Here is an 18,200-nt window from a genome sequence, read left to right on the forward strand (position 1 = left end):
ACTTGCAGCTGAACAATAATTTTACATTCCTTTTGTAATTCCTCCCCAAGCCATTATTCCTGTAAAATTAAATATAATGACACAACTAAAACTGAATCTAGCTTTTTAAAATGGCCTGTGGCCCACCACAAATGTTCTTAAGGCCCATTGGTTGAGAACCGCTGGTTTAGAATCTAGACAAAATAAACTTCTAAAGTGGGAAAGCAAACTCTGGAAGATAACGCCCCGACTTATCGCATTTGGTCAATTTCCGACCCTCTTTCTTTATAAATTAACCAAACAGCAATATAGATTAGCCATAGGAATGTGCTAAGCTAAACTAAAACGTGCGGTTTTGCAGATAAAAAGAGCGATGGAGATGTCGTGCCGTTGGAACCGATGAAAGAAAAGGTAACAATGCAAAATATCTATTTTTGCTGTAATTTAATTGATCGAGTTTTCTGCCACATGGGGGCGCGCAACGTTATGGGATGGATGTCAGTCGATGTTGCGCCAATTTAACGGAAACCTTAACGTTTGCAGTCCAATATTTTTGCGTCAGGCCTTTGTGCCGAACGAACTAACTTTACTATTTTTTTGCTTCGGCAAAAATAATACGTTACGTTTGCATTGTTTATGTGCGTTTAGTATAGGACAAATCGCAATTCAGTTCACTGTAAACCTAAATCTTCATAAAATATTGAGGAATTTGTATGTTTACCCAATTTATACACCCTGTAGTTCTTTCGGCAACCCTATTTAGTTAACGTTTCTAAACCAAAACTAAAGAGCATAAATTAAGCAAAAACTTACAAATTGCACAAAAAATATTTTTCAGCGTTTTTAAATAGGGATGTAATATTAGATTGAAGGTAAAACGCAATTCCAAATTGCCAAGTGTTATATCGGTACTCGTCTGATACTATATAGTGGAAGCTATTTAAAAAAACATTTTCTACCTTAATAAACAAACTTATCCAAAAATAATCAACAAAAATTATATTGTAACGCTAAAGAAAGTTTTTGCTTAACAACTTAAAATTTTTACTTTTGCCAATTTTGTCGGGAAGTTATTTTAATCACAGTAATGATGTAGGCTAGTCTGGTGTCGGATTGGACAAAATCAGGTTTTCGCGAAAGTCGTTTAAAAATCAACTACGCGTTTAAATGCAGTGTCAAACTGCTCAGAGCAAATCAAAGCTCGTGCTTAACTTCCGTTTGAAATCGTTTTAAGAGTCGTGCTTCAACTGAACAGCGCAAAACGACTAGTTTCTGCTGTTCTTTGAAAACTAATTGCTTTGCGACTGTCTTTCAGCCGTCTTTGTTTTACGTTGCCTGCTGCAATGAGAATACTGCATGATTAATCGATTTAATCATAAGATACGATCTAAAGTCGGTAGTCAAGCATTAGCAGGATAGGCATATTAGAAGAGCGAATAATTATTATGGTGTAGTGTTTAACGTGTGAAAATTTCACGGATGGCGCTACTAAAGTAAAAACTTTTCTACTACATGTTTGCATATCAACATATAACAAAATAAATCACAAGCTTATAATTATGCTTACTAAATTAATGCGCCTTGGAAAGAAACACGTAAGCCCCTTTCAACCTTATAGATTGTTCTTCGGCGACTGGAATTTACAAAGCGTTGATTACAGTGGGAATCTATAGCTGTCAGAAAGGAAACAATTAGCGAAGCGAGCCTTTTACTTTTTCGCTGAACCAAAGACCGGCTGGTATGAGCCGGCAGTTGTCATTATACGCCTACGGCATTCTGCCAGTTGTAGAGTACGAGGGCTCAGCGGCTGGGATGCCTAGTTATGACAGAAAGACAAAACGGGAGGCGCAGCCGCTTTTGTCCCAATGTGACTACGATGAAGAAACAGAACTCACAGAAAAACTGGTGGAAACACCAAAAAAAGAAAAAGCGTCGTCGCTGTGGGTGCGAAACGTTTGTTTAGTTAAGTTCTAAAGCGCTAAATACAGTTTTGTGCTGCTGATAAATATACTACTAACCTTAAAGGCCTCTAATTTGGTTTAATAGTGTTAAAAGCTAGCCATTAACCCATTGGTAAGGCAAAACACGAAACTGGTTAGTGGCTACCCTATGTTAATATCTTCGCAGCCGCAGCTGTTTCCGTTGCGCAAACCGTATTGCTTTTTGGAACCCGCGTGGTACAATACTGGCAAGCTAAACAACAGTCGTGTTAAGATTTAGTGAAGTTTCAAGTGTTCACTCAACCAGCACAATCCAGTGCTGTTTTTCCCCAGGCTATAGTTGCCGCAGCAGTGTTTTCGTTTCCAAAAACTGTACTGAATGGTGTAGCTGTTCTAGCAAGGTGTTGACGTCGCCGGCGACATACTATCGAATTATGAGTCTTTTGCAAACGGGAAGCTGCCAAACATACTGACACTTCCCAGTTGATTTGCTGACGATAATATAATCGAAATGCTTTAGAGCTGAGGTTGTTAAACTGTACGTTGTTTTAATTTTCAAGGGTTTCGTATCTAAACTCTATTGCGTTGAATAAATGCTTACAGTTATTATTATCTCCTGACATTTGAATTCAAAGCTAGTGGCACGAAAACCCTTCACAATAGATTTAATATAATTTGCTCAAACTAATAAATATAGTAGTTGACTTCCGTGTACGAATTTTAGTGAAATTGAGTAAAGTTCTTATCGCTGGCTGCGTAGCAACACACTTTTAAAGAGGCGTCGCCAGAAAAACAGTTGAAAAACCACTGCTTTATTTTTTACGATAAGCATTGTGCGCAAATGTGCCAGTTTACCGCACGTGAATCATTTAGTACAAAACATGCCTTAGGCGAGGCTGCATTCATATTGCTTGCTTTTTTATGGCGTTCAGCATAGGTACGCTTATTCAGTACGTTAATAAATTTGTCCCAAATATTTTAGATTTAAGCAAATTTGCAGAGATTGAGAGCATTACTCGATTTTTTAATAAAACGTTTAAACTTATTCCTTTTGTTAAGAAAATAAATTCAGGCTGAAGATGGCTTGAAACGCAACTTAATACTTCCTGCAAACCTACACTAAATTTTTAAAAGCTTTGTTTTGTTTGATTGTCTTGTAATCTGGATGCTATAAAACTGATTTTTATGTTCTACAGTCAGCATTTCCGAAATGTATTTTCTTCATCCTTGGAAACGAGTTTTGCGAGCGATACTCCTACTATGGAATGCGAAGTAAGTCACACTTTACACAAATAATTGCTAAACCTAATAGCTGATATCGTAATATATTTATAATAAGAAAGGTTTGTTTAGTATGTATACTTACAAGTTGGAACAATATTAATCACAAGGAAAATTAACAATGGAAATTCTAGTCACATGTGAAACGGAGCAAACAGCATTTTCCTTATAGTGGCGCCGTTATTTATTGTTTGCTAAGCTCAAGGTGTATCTTACATTTAGTAAACCCAATCCTAGACTTTGATTGTTAGACTAGAATGGATTCTGCTGAAATTTTGTCAACAAATCCTATATCCACATTCTATAAAAAAAAAACGCACATGACCGCTAACCAGGACGCTTGAACTAGTTACTGCCTACGCTTGTAATAAATAAAATATCGACAAAAGAATATAAGAAAGAAAAACTTTTCGCGACCCTATTCTGACTTGTATACACTGTCCGTGTTCATTATACTGCATAGATAGACGACCAAAGGTATTGTCGGGTTATTTAAACTCAAACCAACTGTTTCGAAATCCACCGTCGAAAGAACGTATAGACCAGTGGTGCTAAAACTTAGGGGGAGAAGAGAAATTGACAAACTCTGCACCGGTATGAATTATGACTAAACATCATGGCGAACTGATATTTTCCCGCTCCTAATTCTCGAGTTAAACATATGGTATCTAAAAAACAGTTACATCCTTCGCATTAATGCAGCTTACCTGGAAATAAATTGCGGTTCTGCCTTATGTTTTTTTATTTTAAACAAGGTTGGGCGCGAGTTTTGATAAATTTGTAAAAGGGGGGCGTGCCTCAAAAAGTTTAAGAACCACTGGTCTACTGGTATAGACCAACATTTCACTGTTTAAAATCTAGCGGGTGTTCCTGGTTGGGTGAGGGCAGGTTTGAACCGCCCTGGTAAATCAAGGTAACCATATTAAATGTTCTTCCTAATCAGGTAAGATGCCTGACTAACGTTCATTTTGCGTAAAAAATATGCTGCAAATGTGTCGTCGAATAGCAAAAAAAAAATTGAAAGCCGATTTGAAATTGCTGATGGTAATTTATTTTGCCCAATGTATGGCCTTGCCCTAACGTTATATGTGTCTATGAATTCCTAATAAACTTCATTTTCAATTTCCAGCTATTCTCGTGCTTTACCTCCGCTATTACCTGAAATGGGACGAAGACACTTCCACGGCCGTTTACCACGCTTTCACCGTTCTCTGCTATCTCTTTCCGCTTTTCGGAGCTATCGTCGCCGACAGTTGGTGGGGAAAGTATAAGTAAGTCTTTCGTCACGTTTTTCTGTATGTCCCTCGTTCGTATAAAACAGAGGTTCTTCAACTGTGCTTCGCGTAGCCCTGGTAATTATTCTGGGGGGCCGAACAATGATTCCGTATCGTTCATACACTCAATAACGATAATGAAACGCTGCTATAATGTAAATTACAATATTTAAACTTGCTGTGGTGGTAAATATATACAGACCTTGCAGAAACATGTATTTTCGTTACTCCGAGCGATACAAATGTTATTAGGACTAAATTATTAAAACCTGTAGTACTAATAATAAGAAAAAGACACCGACGATAAGAGATGCCCTATATTTGACGTTAAATTCCGATACAAATTTAGGCGAAGAGTATTGCGATTGCATCCGATACGTCATTACTGTGCCCAAACTAAGCAGTTTAAAAGTAATATTTCATAAGCTAGTTTTTCAAAATTTGCTCTAGCGTTTAAAAGTTTAGTTACGTCCAGTTGATATAATTGACAAATTTGTCTTTCAAAGTAGAAATCACTGCATTGGATCGCAAAGTATGGAAGAAATTGCATAATTAATTTGATATCTGATCAGCACCGATACCATCCTAGCATTGGACGATTACCGACACTACCACTTGGAATCATGTATCGGCTCTGCCCCGACATTATCGAACATCTCTACTGACGATATAAGGGCTTTATATTAACCTCGCAAAGTACAAACACGCTGCTGGGTTATTGTCCAAACTCCAAACGCTAGCTTCCGCCAATTAAACTAAGCGCACGTTTTTTGATCACGCAAGTCATTTAATTATACCAGCGTTGCCGATTGTACAGACCAGAAGCAGATTACCGCAGTCAATGTTTTGCACGCTGCTTTTGCTTGTAAGAATTCACACAAGCAACTGTTGAATTCCCAGTTTGCAATATAACTAGCCCGTCTTGCAAATCTAATTTGTTCTGCATTTCTCATGCTACTGACGTTACTGTTTGTTATTTTTCAGCACGATCTTATGGCTGTCTATAGTGTACTCGATCGGAATGGTTCTCAACACGTTGGGCGCCATTGGGACACTGGGAGACATCGTTGTTCACGCGTAAGTTATCGGTGGTTGGTAATACTGGGCTGAGCAAAATGAATGCCATGTTATTCGTACACAAATAGCCTTTTTTCGCCATAAACAACAATAGTCCATTTAAATCGTATTTCGATAACATTTCTGTCAAGTATAAGACTAGATTTTGTTCAGATGTTAAATCAGCTATGTGGTTAAATTTAAAAAGTGGACCTGAATATAACTGCGGTTAACCTTTCGTATTTAACTTGGAGCCAACTATTTCACACGCGTACTTTTCTAGTTCACTTTTTATTTTTGATTGACATATAAATATTTTATTAGCTTGAGGTTTAAATTTTAAACTTCCCGTTTCGAAAATCTCTTGTTTAAACCAAGACCCCATATTTTGTGCCTTTCGTAAACCTCCCAATTTTACTTGACAACGCAGGATTTTGTCTTCTGCTGGTTTACTGGTGATAGCTGTTGGAACTGGTGGAATCAAACCGTGCGTAGCGGCCTTTGGTGGTGACCAATTTGAAGCCGACCAGGTAAAAATTGTAAATATAGTTCGCCACCCAAACGATAAACGGTATCATAACCTCATTGATGCTTAGATATTTCACGATGAAATAGTTTTGAATAGATGCATTATATTTTAACTATCGAGCTTTAATGCAGTGGTTCTCAATACCTTCTACAAAACATATTTCTTTAATAAAGTTCATTCAGTCTCGATTCCTTGCATGTATGCCTATTGGTAATATGAATAGTTTATTTTAAATTTTAATTAAAAAAAAAGTTTTCCGACACAAACTTTGTAGCGGCACATGGTTTGAGAATCACTGTTTTAAAGAATCGGCCAACGAAACATAAATCACACCGTTATTACACCCGTGACCCTTCTATTAACATAGTTTTCTACTTTCTAATTGCGATAATTGTATTGATATGCCATCAATACCAAAACAGCTATAAGTATTAATTGAATTTTTGTGCGCGAATCTTCCAGGAGAGCTACCGTCGAAGATTCTTCTCTCTTTTCTACTTTGCGATCAACGCTGGAAGTCTTGTCTCGACCTTTGTTTCACCAATCATCCGAGGTGAGATGTACCCTGTCGTTAATTCTTTGGATTGGATCAAAACTGCTAGCCGAACCTGCGTGGCATTAACCGGCTCCTAACATATCGTTTCTTGTTTTTCTGTGATTGGCCACATTATCTTTAAAAAAAGTTTACAATTGTATTTTATGAGTGTAAAAGAACAAGCAGAGCGCTATAAAACTTTTTAGCTTCATCTTTATTCGTTTTAAGGCGTTAAATCCAATAGTAGATACTAAAACCACTTAGTTGGTTGGGCTATTTCAGACATCTATTAAGTTTGCAAAATTCTTGCTAATTAGGATTTTTTGCAAAGCATGTAACTTTTTATAAGACGACGAAGTTGAGTGGTGTGTGGTCATTCTACTTTGTAAAATGTGATTTGTCATTCAACATATACGCAGGGCTTCCCGTTCTGATAGCCACCAGGCCAATAATGATACTTATATTAAACTTACATATTCGTTTTTGTAGATTCTGTGCAGTGCTTTGGGGACGATTGCTACGCTTTGGCTTTCGGAATTCCGGCAGCTCTCATGGTGGTCGCTATCAGTAAGTGAAAGAAAATAAAAATTAATTTTATCCCTGCTCCACAATCAAACAAATTTATTAGGCCAATTACTTAATCTAACTACTAGCGTAAGTTGGTGCTTGTGACAAATATTATTTGAACGATTTTTTTAAGCTAACCGTTTTCGACGTCAATGTTTAGTTAACTTTTCATAAACCGTTTTGCATTTTTATGTTAGTTGCCAATAAACATGTTGAAAAAAGTTTTTTTATATTCGTGTTTGGGTGACAGCAATAACGAACCACGCCTTTTGTTTTCAGTCTTGTTTTTGGCCGGTACCAAGTTCTACAAGCGTAACGAGCCCACCAACAAGATCTTCTTCATTGCTTCATCCTGCATCGGAGTAAGCAAAATATTACATGTTAAGAGTATTTTTCAGAAACGGTACGCAATGCCAAACCATATAAATAATAAATGTACCTCGAGTAACCTGTAAGGCCCACTTGGATACAAGCATTGTAGGAGATTTAAAGCATTGTGGGGCTAGAAAGTTTGGATCTGACCGTTAAATATTCCATAATATTACGACCGCTATATAGCTGATAGCAAAGTGTCGCGTGGATTCTTACCACGTTTACGAACCGATATTGATGTCGGCCAAAAATTTGGGCAATGGAATCCGAACTAACAAAGCACTTTTGTTTAAAAAGTTCACTGCTAAAATCAATCTGTCTAACTTTGAGATTTAAAGAAACTGTCTAACTTTGAGATTTAAACTGTGCTAAATTTGATGAATCCGATTAGCTCTTTGTAACAAACACAAAACTGAAAGAATTACGTAATTACAAAACTGTTAGAACCCGAACGCTGCCAAACTGCCAAATTACACCCTGTTCTTCTACTAATCTTAAATAAAAATTATCGAAGCCTCAATAAAAAAAATAATTATCTGTTTTTTTTGCCACGCATCAGCTTGCCATCAAGAATCGTTGGAATACGCCGAGCAAGCAGAGGAACAAGGACCACTGGATGGATTACGCAATCGGCGAAGATGGAAAGAACGTAAGCCTGATATTCTTTTTATTGCGTTTGGCGGCCTGTTAGTTCTCGCGTGGTGTTATGCATTCATCATAGACCAGTGGTTGTCTACCCTGGTCCGCGAACCCGTAAAACGAGCAAAAAAAAACGTAAAACGGTAACGAAGGGTATACGCTAGTGCACTGAATTTTTTTTTTATTTAAGTATGATATCAGTGTACTTTTTATTTTAGCTCTATTGCAATCTTGCATTTAAATCATTCCAGTATTTATAAATGCAGGCGTATAGTTTCGCAAAAATTGGTCGTAATTTAGGATCCGTTAACTCGACAATGTTCTGAAACGGAGCCTGTGACTAAAAAAGGATCGGAAAGCACTGCAATACACGCCTTGGCAAAATGTCTTTGGGCCAATGTTAGCGACACAGAAGGGAAAAACTTCTGTCTGTAGATCGGATTTCCGTTTTTATAGGGCCGTTATAGTTTTGACGACAGTGTCGAAGAACAGCATGAAAATATACGCTTGGATAATACAATAAAGGCTACTGTAACACAGCATATTTAGCTACTAATTTCACTAATATTTGTAACTCTAAGGCTGTAGAGCTTTAGGTCTGTGTCAATCGTTAGTTTTACTAACCATACTATACAAAATACATGGGCTTCAAAGCAAATTTTTACCTACTGTCCGAGTGTAGTGTCAATTTATTGCAAGAGTGAGCATTCTATCGATTATCTTCTTTTAATATTGTGTCATAACCGTTTGGCATCCAGCTAAGTTAAATCCACCATATGTTCTCCGACAGGCGCGATTGGTCCGTGACATCAAGTACGTCTTCCGAATCCTGATCCTTTACATCCCCCTTCCACTCTTCTGGACCCTCTTCGATCAGCAAGGATCAAGATGGACTCTTCAAGCTGTCAGGATGAACGGCTACGTCGTAAGTCACCTTGTGATTTCACAATTGAATGCTTTGACGCTTTAGGATTTCGCTTTGCCTCGCGTCTAATAAATCGTATATTGTATGAACTACAAATGGACCAAAAATTAGGAACACAACTTTAAAATCATTTGCTTTAATTTGTAAACATTCGTAATGCAGATTTTGCACCTGTTTTACAAAAAAGGTGTTTTCCAAGCAAGTTAAAGTAGTTAATTTGGGTTCTTTTGCTCTATTGTAAGACTTAGTTTAGCCTTATAAGTTTGAAACAAAGTCGAAACAAACCCCTCGTGATTTAAAATAAAAATTCCAGGCATGTGCTTGGTTTGGCATGGTTTAAAAAAGACAATAAAATGGAATACAACTTGTTTATATTGATTAGTATGTGAAGCGTATTTTACTACATCTGTTAAGTTGAGTTATTTTTATAACCGGCGATTTTGCCAATTCGAATAGTTTAACATTTGATTTTAATACCAATGACTTGACTTGCTGTTAAATTGGCTTGAAGTTGGTCTTCAGTTGGGCAACTTATGACTTTGTGGGACTTGATTAGTTATTTTTCGAAAAATGACTTAATTGGAGTTTCGTTATATTATAAATTACTTGATAGGACTTCAATGAAAGATGCACAGTTGCACACACATATGTGTGTTAACAACTGTGATCTAGCCCTTCTAAATGAGGCTTAAACTTAAGTGATTTAAAATGACTGGTTTGCAACACTGACATCAATATCATTCAGTAGAACATTTTCACCATCAACAATTGTTTTTTTTGGCCCCAGGGAGCTCTTCGAATTCTTCCGGACCAGATGCAGATCTGCAACCCCCTCTTCATTGTCTGCCTCATTCCTATATTCGAGGCCACACTCTACCCCTGTCTGCGGAAATACAATATCAACTTCAGGTGATTGACAGCTTTGTAAAATGGTCGCTGGTCACTACATAATGTTTTTCAAAATTGGCAAACATCTAAGAAATATATAGAGAATAATTTATAGCGAACCTTATTCAAGGTGAACTAAAGTATTTAGGTAATCTATATTCCTGCAAAAACAAACACTCCATGAAACAAAAACTGAAAAAAAAACATGCGACTTTAAGTTTATTGTTATGTTACTCATTTAAATTACATTCTTGTAGCATATAATGGTGGGTTACTCGCAATAGGAACATCAAAGGCTATATTGTAATGCATATACCGTTGGTTACGGTAAAAATGAATAAAAGTTGTTCAAAACCTCCAAAAATGCTACCTTCTTCTGTATGAGCTTTGATATTCCTTCTACGTCCAAATTGTATGCCAAAGGAACAAATTTCATTGCCCCCGTAACCTTAATTTGTCGTGAAGTTTAACCAATAATTTGTTTTTGTTTCAGTCCGCTGCGTCGCATGACCCTTGGTATGATCCTTGCCGGAATTTCCTTTGTAATTGCCGCCGTCATTCAAATGCAAATCGACGTAGGTGTTAAAGTAGCTTGTTAAAGCACACACTCATCCAAAAGTATATTACGCTGTGATAAAGCAAATGTGCTGGCAGTGTTTGTTTCATTTGGCAATTAAATTACACTTTCTCCATTTTTTAACTGTAGCCAAAAAAGACGTGGGGTTTTTAGAATAACATAAAATTACCATGCTTTGTTTTCCTGTTTTCTGTTTCGGTGCGTTACTTTCAACATTTTTATTACAAACTGTAGCCTGGTATCGGCTACCTTATTTTCATAACTAACGAGAAAAATATTGTCTTGTTCTCGGAATTGTAAATTGCAATTGGTAAAAGCTATCATTTTTCTTGTTTGATTTAGGTATGTGTAGCAATAAGCAGTATAGGTGTAATAGTGGCGACAGTAGGGAATAACTAGTTGTACTTTATCAAACGATAAAAATCAAATGTTTGTTTAAAACTTACATAATTTCAAAAAAAACAAACATGCTTTAGCCTCGTGTTTCTCAGCCCATGGGTCGCGACCCATAGTGGGTCGCCGTTATTGAAATAGTTCACATATGATTTTGAACGTTTCGAGTAGCTTTTAGACTATGTTAAAAATTAATAAAGAGTTATTCAAAACGTTCAAAATGGTACCTATTTCTGTATGGGCTCTTATGGTTGCCGCATTTATAGTTTGAGAAACACTGTTTTAACCGCTGAAGGTAAGCGTCGCTCATAAACTGCGAAACTTATTTCTTGCTTGTCGTAACTGAAATGTTGCTTGTCTTAAGTGAATCACGCTAACTTCAATATTTCTTCATGATGTGCGCAAGCCGACATGTATGAATGGCGCTGTCGCCGCCTAATTACAAAATGCGTTAGGCTTTCATTTTTGTTTTTTACCAGATTAACTTGACCAGGATTCCCAGCTCGAGCCAGACGAGCCTCCGGGTAATCAACGCCGCCAACTGCGACTTGCGATTGAACCTGGAATCTGTTTACCCTAACCTAGAGATGGATGGATCTGGTGAAGTCATTCTGCCCATAAACGGAGTAAGTGCATAGCGCCACCAACAAACTATTAGTATTACCCATCCGACTTGGACAAACTAGTTAGTTCTAGTTTTCTAATCGAATAAATCAGAGAAAATGCCGTCAATTCTAATCTGATTTGTGATTTGACTGTGATCTCTAGTCAAAATCTAATTCGGATTTTACAGAAACTCTACTTTGTCCAACGGCACTTTTAGTCATGAGTCGTAATATAAAATTAAACTAAAACACTTGGTCGGAAACCACTCGTAAGTGATTTTTACAGCCTGAATACCATAGGCTATGCTACAATGTAAATACATTAGCACAGACGATTTGTCATTTACATTCTTATGACAATAAATTGCTATTTAAACTAAATAGATTGTAGCTAATTAATTATGTTTCCAATTGAAGAACTAGTGTAGAGAGTTCGATATTTGTAATCTAATTAAAAAAACTAAAATTTAATTTTGTTTTAGTTCTTATCTAATTTTATAAAGCAAAATGAATCACGTTGTCCAAGTCTGTATCCATTATACGTAAAAAGCTGCGTGTTGTGCTACAGTTATAGCAAGTATTCGTTTAACGAAATCCGGTTATATCGTAACATAATAAATACAAGGGACATTTCTACGTTACTTATTGACCCATTATTGTCACGATGTTAAGGGTAGGCTATATGTTAGGTAGGCAAAAATATAAGCACTAAGGGCAGGAATCAGTTTTCTGTTGGCAAAATGACCCTTCTTACTGCAAATTCGTCCCTTGTGGCCGAATTTTAAGCCCCAACCCTTCAGATGATAAGGATTTGCGAACAACAATGGGTTTTGTGTCATCGCGCGGTAAATAGTAGCAAGAATCTGGCAAGGGCAAGGTCCGCCAGTGATAACGTTTCTAAACTTCCCGTCTTGTGTTTGCAGCGGTAAGTATAGTTCAAACATAATAATCTGCACCATGTCGGTGTATGAACAACGAGGGTGTAGCAAATGCTGTTATAGTGTGAATTGTGATGTTTTATTAAACAAACATTTTAAAATGACTCCTGTCCCCCTGTTAAGTCATTTGTAAAATAACTAAAGGCCACGTCAAGTCTTTTGTAATACATACCAAGTTAAGTTCAGGCCAAGTGGTCAGTTCACCAACTAAAGTCCCGGTCAACTGATAATTAGGGCAAGTCAATTCCAAGTCTAGTCATTGTCATAAAAGTAAAACATAAAACTATTAAAATTGGAAAAAGTCTAATTTGAGCGATAACTCAACTAATAAATAATAATATAAAGAAAGCATGTGCAAAAATCTTGATAGATTTAAAAATTCGGTGTAACAAATTTCTGAACGACAGCACCTTATTTAATCAAAAGACTTTAAGTCAAGTTAAGACTTCGGGAAAGTCAAGTCTTCAGTATTTGAAAAACAGGTCTTTATTTGTTTCCCTCATTTTTTTTTATTTCAATTAAACTGATAGCTCTTCGGGTTTAAAGTAGAGTGGAAACAGACGCATTGGCATGTGGTACTTCAATCGACGTTAGCCAGCCTGAACGTCGAAATATTGTTGAGTAACTTGCAACGCGCACAAATTGAGATAAATAACCGAATTTTATATAAAAATAATCCTAGTGACAGCACTTTATTTCAATCCAAGACTTTTGTCTGAAAGACTTAAGTCAAGTTAAGTCATTTACACATAAGTCAAGTCATTCATTCAAGTCATTTACTCATTATAACACAGTAAAAGTCATTACAATACTGTAAATCGCAACTATAAAGCTGGTCAATGATACTTACTCTCTGTTCTGTGCCCTTACCATTGTCCTGTGACATTTTTCCACTTTCAGAGTTAACCGATGATTTAGCGTTGTTATTCTATGTTCAGGCCACCAACACAAAGGAAGACATGACCCAACCAGGCACCTACAACATCGGCTTCGCGTGTGGGATGGAAGATATGCAGTACAAAGAAGCAGTTCTCGGTGCCGGCCACCCGTACGACTTTGTCGTGAGCAAATCGGGTACCCTGGGCGGAGAATATAAGACCCTCCTCGTAAGTGTTGCGTTAAACTGCGATTGTCGTTTTTACATTTATTAGGAATAAGGTAAACTTATGCCAGTTTAAATGGCAGTTCTTCTAATTCAAACATACACTTATTAGTTGGTCCTTTTTAAGTTTTTTGTGTTTTAGGTTAAGCACGCCACAGAAAAGTCGGACAGCGGTAAATGTAAAGTCGGGTAAGTAAAAAGTTTAAGGACCCTTTTTTTTGTAATTTCTAAAATTGCTTTTTTAGTTATGCTGTTAGTAGGGATGGGTAGAGGGGGCCAAAAGGGCATGGCCGTCCCCAAACTGTAATTTTTGTTTACAACCTAGGTGCACAAAAATTTTTGCGTTTTGCAACTGTCTATATTTGCTGTCTTGTGTTCTTAAAAACGACATTAACCAAGTTAAACGATAGAAGGTCATAGGTTTGCTATTTTCTATACTTACCTATAAGACCGCAGAATAACGCCAAGACTCCCAACTAAATGCGCTTTCAACGTTTTTGTAGTGCGACTTTTCTATTGTAAGTAACATCTCGCAAACCTAAAACTCTAACAGAAAATGCACTGCGTATGGTGTTTTGTCCATTTCCTCAAATAGCTTGAAAAACACCACCGCGTCTCCCAATAATGCTATTATTTTCATGCTTTTCGCAAACGCTTTGTTACTGTCCTCATTGGCTTGATTTAGCCTCGATTTTAGATGCACATTTCAGACTGAATGGTTCTTGAAGGCATTGTGACGACACAGTTCGTAACTTTGTAACGTCAAATTTTAACGTAACTGTATTACGACATCTTTACAATTTTCTATGTCCCCTCGGATTAGTTTAGATCCAAGAAACCTTGAAGATAACATTTGTACTTTATTCCGTTGTATCTCATTTTTGTTTGGTAAAATAATAATAATAGTACTATTATTTTTTTGTTAATATCGGGATTTAAGCCTGCTCCGACATAGCAGAACTGACGATGCTTTTTGCGTAACTATATAGTATTCTGCTTTTGTTGATTAAACTTGGTTTGGATCTTTCTTACAACCTTTGTGGTTTTGTTTGGATCTATCTCAGATTTTGATTGTTTAACCGTTTGTTTATTTATTTATTTGTTGCCAGGGTTATCAACACACTCGACACAGAAATTAAGGCGAACGGTCAACCAGTGGGCAGCAACCTAAAGATGAATATCACGTTTGAAGAAGAAAGGGGAGCGTAAGCGAACTGTCGATTTAAAACAAACAATTGATTGCAATAGAGGCATTGGACGCAACGAAATAGTTTAAATAGACATTTGTGTGGGCACCTGCCATACCTTTTGACATCATATTACTGAGCTTGCATACCGCTCCAAAATACTTTCGCAGCTTGCTAACATGGCATCATGTTTGACAGATTCAAACCTTTAAAGAGCGATTTTCTGTTGAAGATTAGAAGACTGCTGATTTTGCATTACATGCATCAAACAGATTTTTATTCCTATAAATGACCTTGAATATCCAACTTACTTTTCTTTAATCCAAGAACATCGCGATTCTTTGTTTTTAATTACGCCTGCCTGCAGTGGTACACCTTGTGTAACAGGACTCGGCCAAATCGAACAAGCTCTTTTAAACAAAGTTGACTGTTTCAGCTTTACCGTCGAGATTGTAGTCCACGACGGTGAGGCGGCCGTAGAAGTTAAAAAGGACTTTACCAACGACATCGGGACAGGAGGTCTTTACACCCTTGTGGTCTCCGACTTGGGTACAAGTCCAATTGTGCTGGTAAGTAAGCGTATATAGTGTTGAAATCCGTCTACCTTATGGTGAAACAAGGCTACCGAAAAAAGCTTTTTAATGAAGGATACACAGATATGTGTTTTCAATAATTGTAATGGAGCCCTTCTTGAAGCTGTGTTTTGACCAACGATAACGGCTTATGTATCATTAGTACACCGAAAGCCATCGCTTTTTAAGTTATAGTTGTGCGATCGCTTCCAAACAAAATATTTATGTTAAATGTCAATCTCGAACAGTTATCTCATTGAAATTGATTGCGTTTGACATTTCCAGTTTAAAAGCAGGTGGGACATGTATTGTGCAAAAAAGGCATGAGAGTAAGGTAAAGCAAAACCTAAAAAAGAAGGGAATAGGTTTGAAGCGGTTTGCACGTGAAATGACCAAAGCCAAGCAGATAAAATCGTATTCAAAATTGAAATTTGCGTTTCGAAAAGAAAGGCTATGGGTTATCTGGCATTGAAAGTTATTTCAAATGCCGTTTATCCCCTTCAATAGTGAAAGACGAATACAAGATTTTAATACGAACAAAAATTCCAGAGATGAATACGACGTGTATGTATGTGACTGTGTTTCAGGAGACAGACTTGGACGCCGAGCAGTACACAGATATTTACGAGAACGACGTCAGCATCTTTTGGATGATCCCGCAATACTTCATCATCACCCTTGGCGAAGTTTTCCTTTCCGTCACTGGTCTTGAGTTTTCTTATTCCCAGGTAACAGCCGACAAAGATAAATATAGCGCGATTCGAGTCTATAGTCTTTGGCTGTCTAAACCGAGGTTGAGCAACAGCGTTCTAGAAGTGCATTAATTTAACGTACATACTTCAATGCATACTTCAATAGAGTAAAAATTGGGTTGAATTTCAAAAACAATAAATGTTTTTGTCTACACCCATGTTTTTTTTTGCCACCACATTGTGTTCTGTATTCACGATACAAATTAAAACGTTTCTTTAAAATCAAACAACCTCTCCTGGTACAATAGTGGTAAACATCTAAACAAATTTGGTTGCATCCAAGTAATTAGAATCAAATATTAAACAAGCGAAAATGCAACGATAAATATGTATGTTTATATATATCACTTTCCGTATTGAAAAACACAAGATTTCTTGCAAGAGAAACGCTAAAAAAACTGAAATCAAGTAAGTTGTACACTGCGCCCCATGTACAACTGCTGTAACTGTGACAAGGATGTAACGAATTTGAGGCCGTTCCATGATAACAACCAAACGGAATCTGTTCTTGTATGTGATTGCAGGCTCCCCCTAGCATGAAGTCCATCCTACAAGCTGCCTGGCTTCTCACCGTCTCTATTGGAAACATCATCGTGCTTATTATCGCCGAGGCTAAGCTAGTGCCCAATCAGGTGAGTGACTTTGGTCTTGACTTCACGTGATTTTACGTCACGTTAAAAGCTCCGCGGTGCTCATATAACATTTTTTGAAAACTGTATTTTTTAACATTGTCGTTCCAAGTATTACGCAAATCATTTTGAAAGACCACTTTAAGTTTTAATGAACTGGTAGTTGTAATAGAACACAGATCACCTTCGAGTGTGATTGATGTGTAAAAAGACGAACTTATGGGTACAACGTAAAAAATAACTTGTGTTTGCTGTAAGTGTAAGTGAACCTGTATGGATATAAGTGATTAAATCTAATTTGAGATGTTCCACACTATGAGTTTTTACTATTGGTCTAATCTTGTTTGAAGGTTTGTTAGTCACATATCAGTTTTAATTCATTGTTCAAAGTCTTATAGTCACATTTTCTCTAAACGTCCGGGGTTGCTTCCACTCCACTCCAACTTGTAAAACGCAAGCATGATCGTTTTGCTAAAGTATTTTTAATAACAGTTAATAGCAACAACTTTTAATAGAATTCTCTGGAAAAGTACGCTTGTATACTGTTTTTCCTAAATGCAAATAACAAACGTTGAATGTGCCGTGTGTCCTAAAATTCGTTTTTTTATGCTGATAACACCGCTCCTTCAAACCAATGTCCCTCAATATCTCAGCCTTTATTGATCGCAATGCTTTAACCCCCTCAAGACTATGCGAAAAAGTAAAAATAACTCTCAAGCTACTGGATTTTCTCCTCATACTCACCCTACTCGCACGCAGGCTGACGAGTACTTCCTGTTCGCTGGACTGATCGGGGTGGCCGCCATTCTCTTCGTCATACTCTCGATACGCTACAAGTACGTGGACGAGTCCGAGTTCGACGATGATTATGACGACGACGAAACAACTCGCTCGATTGCCGAACACCAGTTCGACGCCAGCTCCTTGAAGAAGGGCAAGGCGAACGAGGCCTTCGAACACGACACCGGATTTTAAGCAGTTAAATGCAAGAGTACTTTAAGAGACTGTAAGGCGACGTGTTGTTGCTTGTAAATTTACATTTGGATCTTTTCGATTAGGTTTTAATATGAGTACCAAATGACTGGATAATTTTTTTAACACTAAAAAATTTACCGGGAACGTAAAAACTGGAAAACCGTTTTGGCATTGCTGTATTATGTCCAGTTTTTGGAATAACTTAGATACTTAAGTACACCTTAAGGTTTATCAACGAGGCTCAACTTTTTCCGACTGTCTTTTTCTGGTTTAGGCATAGTTTACTGTTACAAACAACTATTTTAGGCGTATTTGCGTTTTACCGAGAAGTCCTGCCTTGTCTTTTACGCCTTTCCAACTGTATACCGTGCCAAGATCGTGTTAATCTCTCGCCAGCGACTTTATTTTTATGCCCGAGGGAAGCCCTTTTACTGTACGCGGTCGCTTTGGGGGCCGTTAGCAAGACTGTGGCGTGTTTTTTTTTT

At 37.2% G+C, this 18,200-nt stretch overlaps 1 protein-coding gene across 1 annotated transcript; it reads left to right on the plus strand.

Moving 5' to 3' along the window:
- The first annotated feature begins 1,788 nt into the window (after positions 1 to 1,788).
- Positions 1,789 to 17,899, plus strand: LOC146132128 (solute carrier family 15 member 2-like). Its single transcript, XM_083397565.1, has 20 exons — positions 1,789 to 1,923; positions 3,116 to 3,191; positions 4,330 to 4,471; positions 5,459 to 5,551; positions 5,961 to 6,060; positions 6,522 to 6,612; positions 7,084 to 7,161; positions 7,441 to 7,523; positions 8,093 to 8,182; positions 8,963 to 9,097; positions 9,885 to 10,006; positions 10,479 to 10,560; positions 11,435 to 11,581; positions 13,437 to 13,604; positions 13,743 to 13,789; positions 14,710 to 14,805; positions 15,224 to 15,356; positions 15,947 to 16,087; positions 16,636 to 16,743; positions 17,500 to 17,899. Exons 1-20 carry the CDS (start codon positions 1,792 to 1,794, stop codon positions 17,713 to 17,715), a joined length of 2,280 nt encoding a protein of 759 aa, XP_083253691.1. The 5' UTR covers positions 1,789 to 1,791; the 3' UTR covers positions 17,716 to 17,899.
- Positions 17,900 to 18,200: the final 301 nt, after the last annotated feature.

Source organism: Ascidiella aspersa, chromosome 9 (genome assembly GCF_963924565.1).
Source record: "Ascidiella aspersa chromosome 9, kaAscAspe10.2, whole genome shotgun sequence".
NCBI lineage: Eukaryota > Metazoa > Chordata > Ascidiacea > Phlebobranchia > Ascidiidae > Ascidiella > Ascidiella aspersa.